Source organism: Toxorhynchites rutilus, chromosome 3, assembly GCF_029784135.1.
Source record: "Toxorhynchites rutilus septentrionalis strain SRP chromosome 3, ASM2978413v1, whole genome shotgun sequence".
NCBI classification, from domain to species: Eukaryota; Metazoa; Arthropoda; class Insecta; order Diptera; family Culicidae; genus Toxorhynchites; species Toxorhynchites rutilus.
In genome coordinates, this window is record NC_073746.1 from 136,392,383 (window position 1) to 136,401,569 (window position 9,187).

A 9,187-nucleotide genomic window follows, 5' to 3' on the forward strand; every position below is an offset into this window, starting at 1 on the left:
TGAAAAAATCAAAACTTTGAGCGCTTTGAGGCACCCCTAAATCATGTCCGATTGAGCTGAAACTTTGCAAGGTCATTTTTTTGAGCCAATAAACAAAATGTACATGGTCGGTTTTTGAAATGTGACATGGCCATTTTCGCTGCCACCCTAGTGTTGCTGGAAGATTTTTGAGGATCAAAAAATCAAAACTTCGAGCGCTTTGAGGCACCCCTAAATCATGTACGTTTGTGCTGAAACATTGCACAGATAATTTTTTTGGGTCAATAAACAAAATGTATATGACTTCCTTTAGACTTGAAAGACTTTTCGTCGAATATAATCCTCTATCACCACCTGAAGGATTATTATAAGAGAATAGAGGGATAGTCAATGAATATGATGTTGAACTTGCTCGCACCCAAATCTAACAAGCATTGTTAGTCAATCTGCAGCTCCGAATCAAATATTTGGTATTATCGTATTCATGCTAGGATGTCTGTTCTCTGTGATTTGGTATAGAGACTGGATAGCATTTCAAAGAGCTAACGTTTCTAGCTGCTAAAACAAATTAAAGTAGGTTGAGGTGGTCACTTTGTTGTATACGCGTCCTATCTATAAAACATTTTTACAAGTGTGATGCTTAAGCCTCCAAAGTTTCCCGATACTAATCATCAGAAGAGCACACGGATTCCAGGCCGTGTCACGAATTGACTTTAATTTTACTGTTTGATTTCCTTTGGCTTGGTCACTTTAAAGCATATCCTATTAAAGTGTTCGCACATTTGTTGCACCTAGAAACCATGGAACGAAACATATGATAATTATCAGGCGCATTGATAGATTTTGGGCTACTTACAACAACTGATCCGTAGTGCCAATGAGCTAGCGAGGATCCAATAACGAGTAGATAGAGAAGAGGCCGCTCGATTGCGGGCATTGTTAAACTCATCAGAAGTGCGACACACAACACTCCCGTCATCCAGTTGAAAGTTTCACTGATGACGTTGGACATTTGAGAAACAATCAATCGACACTGATGGTAAAAAAAAATTATACTGATATGACAAGCTCGCATGGTATTATAAATCATACTTACGCTGATGTTACTAAAAATAGTTCCACTGAGTATGTACACTGCTCGGGGATCTCGGTTCATAATATCATTCGGAGATACAAACACCCATAACAGCGACACAAACATAAATGTTCCATATGTAAACAACGGACGCAGCGCTTCCTTAATCGTGCGCATCTTACCAGTACGATCTTTGTAAGATCGGTACATATTATAGACTACCATAGGTAGATTAGACATGGCGCTAACATGCAAACAAAGCTCCATAAGCTGACCGGCAGAAATCCCCCAGGGAAGTTCTGATTTCCACATTCTATACCCAAACATCCACGTTGACATATACATTAACACCGAACCCTACCGAGCGTAAAAAACAATATGATCAAAGAGATTCTCGGATCTTCTGTAACCCGATGTACTCACCCACATTCCAAGATCGTACCCCCAGGGCAGATACAGCACTCCTGTATTGTACTTCTCCCAATGGGACAGGTAAAAGTTGAAGAAGATCGTCCACATAATGTAGTACATGCGAATCGGAGGAACCGATAGCTCTCCACGACCGAAAATGCTGTATAAACAGGCCGGGATGAAGAATGCAGAATATGAGTCCAACCCATGGTCGAACAGCTCTCCCAGAGGGCCGGACAAACCTATCCGCCGGGCCTGCTTTCCATCGATCCCATCCAGTGTGTACGCGAGGAAGATATTGATGGCAGCAACAATCCAGAACCAGTTGGGTATTGGTGTGGCTCCTTCAACATCCGCGCTCGCCCAAAAACCCCAATCATACCACGATAGTATGACAAAATTTGCCACCGTGAACAGGAAGCCGGCGAATGTCATCACATTGGGTGCCAACCATTTTGGAAAGTACTGTGGAGGAGAACGTTTTGGTAACGATGAATATACATAGTAGGTATTGTTTTCAAATTTCTGTTGAGTGCTATGAAAATGCCTAAAAAACAACAATATCGATATTCGTGTCTTTTCGTCGTACAAAATCCAACCTCAGAAGATCATGAAATATAAAGTGTATGACGGATTTCGTGCCAAATAGTCTATGGGATTGACATGACCCTCTCAGAACTTAATGGACTTAATGGAACTTTCTGGACTTAACGACCTTACCTCACCTTACCTTACCTAATTAAGCAACTTGGCATGCTTAGTTTTCCGAAAAAAAATTCTAGAGTAACATATGGAAGGGGCCAAATATTTTTGACCATTTTTCAATATTTTTTTTTTTTTTCTCGAAAATGGTCCCACAAAAAAGTGCTCTATGGAATTATTTTAGGGAAATAATTTAATTTTCAAAAAAAAATACAGAAAAAAAAATTTTTTGAAATCCTACACTGAAAATAATCGATTTCAAAAACTAAGTCGATTTTCTCAAAATGGTCATCTCATAATTTGATGAAATGGTAGATAAATATATGCCCTACCACTTTTCCATACATTACAACTTGTGCATATTTGAGGCAAAAAATGTTTCTAACAAAAATTTTTTTTCAATATTTTATTGAAATTAAGTTTATTCATTTTACTAAGTATGCCAAGTTGCGTAATTAGGTAAGGTCTTCACGTCCAGTAAGTTTCATTGAGTTCTGAGAGGGTTATGCCAACATCTGGTCGAGTTGGCGCGAAATCCGTCGTATGTGATATAAAATCCATTATTTTTTGCAAGAAATTGAAAGTTCCATCTAGCATAATCGAGATGATCCCAAAATGAGCCCCAAATGAGCTACCTCTGGGCGATTGCATTCTTCTGACGGTCCAATTGTTAACAGCACAAATCCGAATTGAAAGATTGGCAGTAGGAGCTCATAGTGGATGTTCCCTGTTACCACCAAACAAACAACCATGAAGTTCCTCAACCCTTGGCCACTCTTTGGGCCAATTCAACGCGTATTGAACACGATAGTTTCGATTGTAACATAAGTTGTAACATAAGTGACCCATATTTCATAACCAATTACTATCCTGCTCGTACCGTCAATAACGAGCAACTGATGCATTCGTTCTACTGATAATTTGGAGTGAAAGAATGTTGTGATTGAAACTCCGCTTATTTTTCATTTATTTGGTATAATATGTAATTCGCTATTCAAAATCACAGTCTCATTCCAACTTGCGAGCAGACAACATTTTTTCAACATATCACACACAGAATCACACTTGTCTCGAGCGTTTGTGGCCGAGATTTGGAGAACTTCAAGGCTGTAGCTACGCCACAAAATGATAGATGGTCTCTCCCACGCCGCTCAAAAATGGATCTGCTTGAAGCAACGAGGCAAGTAAAGAATAACTGCAGCAAAACGCGGCCACATCAAACATCAAACATTAACGATGTATGCTGGATTCGCTTTAAGGAATTCTTTCTTGTGTACGGACGTTTTTTGCACTGCTTCAAGACTTCAGCATGAAGTGCTGGTCGATTTCCACATATCCAAAACATATTATGAAACAATCTTAGACCAAATCAGTGGTATTTATTATGAACTGTTGAAACCAAACAAAATTATCACTGAGGTACCGTAACGAGTTTAATTGACGCGGTCGCAATACGAACAGAAGCATGACAAAGTGATCCACCAAAAAAAAAACGAAAACTTTCATCGTTACTATAATCGAGCGCAGCCAGAAAACCGGGAAAAAGGATGTAGCTAACTATGGACAATATTTTAATTGATTCTTTTGTTAATAATTTTCACAATCATTTTGCATTTCCATGAAAAAAAAACAGCGAGAACTTTGCTAAACCTAATAATGTAGAGTAAATTTCTAATAGAAATATTGTACTGTAATAGAATAAATGTAACGTTCCTTGAATGAGTACATGCGGTACAATTACCGTTTATCACAGCAATCACTGTATGGACAATTGTTTTATACGCTATGTATTCACAGTCATAGAACAATTCTACCTAGACTCAACCATTTAACACGCAAGACGGCAAGGCTTATTTTACTGTCTTACCTCTACGAGCCAATTCCAAAAGGGATGCATCACATAAATGCTCAGCGGAGATGTGTCACGTGCGCTGTACTGGAAAAAAATAATATATCGATTAATACGTTTTCAATCGTACGTAAATTGTACGTTGTATCGAATTGTATGTTATATCGAAACATAATAAAGAACTCAGAAACGTAGCTTCTATTACTTTATTGTGTTGCTGTTTGAGTAAGATTAATGAATAAATTCAATAAGTAGACGGAACCAACCTTTCTCATGATATTTCCCTTCGTACTGCTGATTAACCCAACATCTCTTGATTAATAACCAAGCTGTAAAAGTTTTCTTATACGAACGCCGTTCGTGTAATTTTGATTATTGACGTTACAGAAACCCAAATCTTCGAGAATTATTTTTTTCCGTCCTTCCGTTTTGCGGAAAATGACAAAAAAAAAACGAAAAATCCCCAAACAAAAACATCGGCCAAAACCTACATTTTTGTTCCTGTAGAAAGTTCAATGCAATGGTTTTTTCTACATCACAGTGTGTTCCCTTATTAAAGTAATACTGTAAAAAAGTTTACATATTTTTACATTTTATTAGTTTTTTGACGTAGGATTACGTTTTTTCGGGAACATATTGGGGTACAAATTGAAAATCGTAAATCGAGCACATCGTGAAAATTGTCCAATTTCAAACGCTTATTGCTCAGTCATTTCATGATGAATTGATGCCATTATTGTGTCAATCGATTTCGGCACTCCATAACATTTTTTTATATTGAAGAAAATAATATGTCATGAAACTAACTATCGAACAATTGAAAAATCTCAACACCTATCCTAACGGAAATATCCACTTCTGATTGGTCGAAATTGACGACACATGCGACGGGTCCCTAACAGAGACGTCAAAACCAAGCTGCCTGGGGGAAATCGGCATTGCAAATACATAAAAGTAGGGGGAGCTTTTGCTCCCACCGAAATGTGTTCCCTAACAGAGACATCAAAACCAAGCTGCCTGGGGGAAATCGACATCGCAAATACATGAAAGTCGGGGGCATTTTTATATTGCAAGTAAGGTGAGTGATACGACTAATTTTAGCAAATTAAATTTAAATTTGGAATTTTATTGTTGGTTGCTTCGTGAAAACTCATATCAATGACCGACCGTGTATTGTAAAAAATTTAGCACAAGTGTAAGTGTAAAATTGCATATGGTAGCAGTTGTTTTGAAAATGACTTGAAATACAAAACGATTTATTCCATTTTTCATAAATAAAAACCAAGGTGTGTTCCCGCTCGAGAACGGGTCGTTTTGTTTAGGCTGTCTGTTTTGTTGTGTTCATTTTGACCCAAGGAAAGTTTATACGGCGAGAAAAATTGGAAAAGTGAAGAAAAATTGGAAAAGTGAAGAAATATTAGAAAAAGTGATTGCTCTACATATAGTATTAGGTGTTGTTAGTCCAATTAAAATTCGCATCGGGTTGAATAAACACTTAGAAAGCAAAAATTATAAAAGAAAATTACCTTTTCCATTTCAAATGTTTTCTCTATATTAATGTAACATGTTTTTAGTGATGAGAAAAATTGGTAATTGTGTTCGGTATTGGTAATTATCTTATATAACATTGGTGAGTTTTTTTCTTTGTTTCCTTCATACATAACACACGAGCCATCTCGTCTAGGAGCACAGAGAGCAGTTCCCATCATATCTCGTTCCACTTCGGTATCTTTCCTCTGATACGCACCATCCATTGACTGTTTACCATCCTTCTGTCATCATCACTCTGTAAACACTGGTGGAGTGAACAAACAATACCCAACAACCAAACAAAACGGCCCTTCTCAGGAGGCCACCAAATCATTATCAAAGGGTTTAACGAGGTAATTCTTCAAACATATCCAAAATCAACAGATAGCCTAACGGAATCCTACGTCAACCATGCGGTCGTGTCTCGGACACAACCCTGTTGTGACTTTTTTTGTTAGGTTATGCACATAACCTATACTTTTCGCACATAATTGCTTTAAACCGAATTTATTGTCCAATAAAGTTCTACAAAATTGAATGAAATTTGATGCCAAAACCTTACCATATGGTAGCTTTTTAAAGCCATGAAAAATTATCAAAGTTGCTCTTCGGTTTTTCGAACGCTTGGCCTAAAATGGGTTAAACCTTGACTCATTTAGAATCCTTAATCACAGATTTTTGAATTGGGGATTGATTTAAGGTACAAAACATGTTTTAGTATCAAAATGCAAATAACTTATTATTCTTTCAGAAAAAACAAATTCAAAAAATTATTTTGAAAATGTGTACGTTATATCGAGGTAAAATGTACGTTATATCGAATGACGTTATATCGAGGGTACGTAATATCGAAGTTTCCCTGTAATATGAAATCATCTACAGATACAATTTTTGTAAGAGATTATTTTCCCACATCAAGGAAACAAAATTTCCCAATCCCATTGAACAAGAAGTTCATACTTCTTCTTCTTCAGATATAGCAACATTCCCTTCTATGAAATACAATCGCAAACTCAGTTGAGACCGAGATGAAAAATGGAAGGTGGGAAGATTTTTTAAATCTGTGACGTCACAGATTTTGTTTATGTTTGTTACTTTTCTTATAATAATCCACCACATAGGAAAAATGTTGTTATTAAACGTAAAAATAAGCAAATGAAATGAACGAACTAGTTTGTTTTCCTAAATCAATGCTAGCGTTCAAAATCATCAATCACATTTTAACAGAAACTGAAATTTCAGTATTTTTGAAGTGTTTTAAACTTAATTTCAATTCAATTTTACTTCTCGTTTTGTTGACCAAAACCGTAAACGAATAAAGTCAGAGTCACACAATCTTTTGTTCCTTTGACGGATAAACATTTGACAGTGCATGGGAAAAAAGGTTGCAAGTTTTTTTATGTAAAATCAACTTGAAAATAAATTTTATTGACTCCGTATGACTTAGATTGAAACGAAAAGTTTTCCGCTTAAGTCTTAGTTTTAGACGACTGAAGTTTTGTGCACCCTAATTGTGAAAAAAGTAATTCCATTTGCTGACACAAGTCAAAATTCCATGAAGCTGCTCTAGAATCCAAACATAGTAGACATTAGAATACTATTTCTGAAATCAATGAAAAAATTAAACATTTTAGTTCGTGATATGTTCTGTTTTTTTTCATAATGCAAAAAATATGATTTGGAAATCTGTAATTAGCTTTTGTATATCCTTTTGAACGTTATTCATTGACACATTCAATTTTGTATCATTTGAGTAACTGACTGGTATACCTGGTATGTGAACTTCCTATCTTTCTGGCTACTGACACAATCAAAGTTCAACATAACCAAACCCCGTGAATCTTCGCACCTTCTATTCTTCATCTCGAGTTGAGACTGCGGAACACGAAATTGATTTATGCACGCGTTGCCTAGTGACGGTTACTCTCATTGCTTGTTTTATCGTTCCCAAATCGATTTCCACGCAGTTCAGCTTTTCGAAACGGTGCATTAGCAAAAATGTTGACACCTTCAAATTTGTTTTTAATCCATTTTCTCATATTTGATCGCGGGTTACTGTTTAATCGGGAACAAAATTCGATTAAACCATTTTGGATTCTTCTAAAAACGTAATCAGTGCGGGCGGCCAACATAATGTTGAAATTTTGACCATATTTCTTCTTAGTTGCCAGCTGTACTTTCTTGCGCTAACCCTAAAACTGAAATTTCGCGCAGGTTTGACCAAACCTGATTTTTCTTAACAATTTACCAAGTTCAGCATCTTAGCAGATTTAAACTATATAAAGCTATCTTTCGTTTATGCTCCTTATCTGATCTTCTGCAGTTTCGTACATTCAATATAACGTTCCCAATCTTACACCAGAACACCTAAGACGCTAATGAATCAATAATCTTCCTTCATCCGATTCCCTAACAGCATGAATCGTAACCTTTGCCAGGAATGTGATTTACTTGATAAAATGTGCTATTACAAACGTGGGCGAAATTCGACTCATAGAACTGCAATTAATCTGCTCGTTGTTCTCGAAGGATACCAAATTTATGTACCTGAGTATTATATAAGATAGGGAGTATTTCATTCGCTTACTGCATTTTAACTCATTCAATAACACATACCTTATAGCTGTCGAACCCAGCAAGGTGCTCTTTGGTTAGATACTTGTTCGCCATTGGATCGATTGAACTCGGCCAGCCAGGGCAGATTCCTAATTTCCGAACTATTGAATGGTTTTCCCAGCAGCTGAAATAATCACTATTTCGGTTAGTTTGCTTTCCATCAATCAAAGCCGGTAGGAAATTATACCGCAGTTCGGGATAGATCAGTCAGTCAGTGGGAAATGGACACCAGCTTTATCCACCAGGCTGGTATATCTGCTTATTTTTCCTCACAATCACATGTGTAGTGCACCGGTCAAACATGCATTTAGTGTTGAATGTTTTTTTTCCTCTTATCGGGCAATCAATTTTTTTCGCGAGTTGTTAGGAAAAACATCCAAAGAGCACGCACGCGAAACCGCATCAGCTTCGAAATTTTCTTTTGCTATGCTTTTGACAGCAATGTGACATTTATATCGATTTGTTTTGATGTTTGTTTGCATGCGAATTCTTCAAGATGGGAAAATTAACGAAATAGAAACCAAAGTAAATAGAAGAATACTAGGTGGGTCAATTCAATTAAACCGCTGTGGCTATTTTGTCTACTGTGCTTTTTTGTAATGCGCTACTTATTGGCGATCTAACGTACAAATCTACACCTAGGCGGCGCTGCGGTGAAAGTGATGATGGTTTTAAATTTTGCCATGTGAGCTTATGGAAGGTTTGTAGTTCTTTCCATAAATTACAATGTTATAATCATAAAAGATTATTTGATTGCGATGAGCTTTTAAGAAATTTAATTCTGCGCAATTTTATATATAACATGTAATTTCATTACCTCTTTCAGTAGTGAAAACTATAAAAATGTTGACAATGGTTGAATTAAAGAAGGAAATTCGAGAGCACAACCAAACACAAGTAGAAAATTGCACGATTCCTGCATGTGAGAACTACCTTGGAAAGCCCGGAAGTAAAATATACGTGATTTGTTTTTGAGTTTTAGGTTACATTAGCATCATTTTCTTAGTTGTGCTCTCGAATTTCCT

General features: G+C 36.5%; 1 protein-coding gene across 1 annotated transcript; it reads right to left on the reverse strand.

Annotated features, from left to right (window-relative positions):
* Positions 1–553: 553 nt before the first annotated feature.
* LOC129778258 (ethanolaminephosphotransferase 1) lies at positions 554–8,602 on the reverse strand. The gene is made up of 7 exons (XM_055785052.1): positions 8,350–8,602; positions 8,163–8,286; positions 4,035–4,103; positions 1,478–1,930; positions 1,076–1,411; positions 836–1,012; positions 554–770 (listed from the first exon to the last, which is right to left on the reverse strand). Exons 2-7 carry the CDS (start codon positions 8,214–8,216, stop codon positions 699–701), a joined length of 1,161 nt encoding a protein of 386 aa, XP_055641027.1. The 5' UTR covers positions 8,217–8,286; positions 8,350–8,602; the 3' UTR covers positions 554–698.
* Positions 8,603–9,187: the final 585 nt, after the last annotated feature.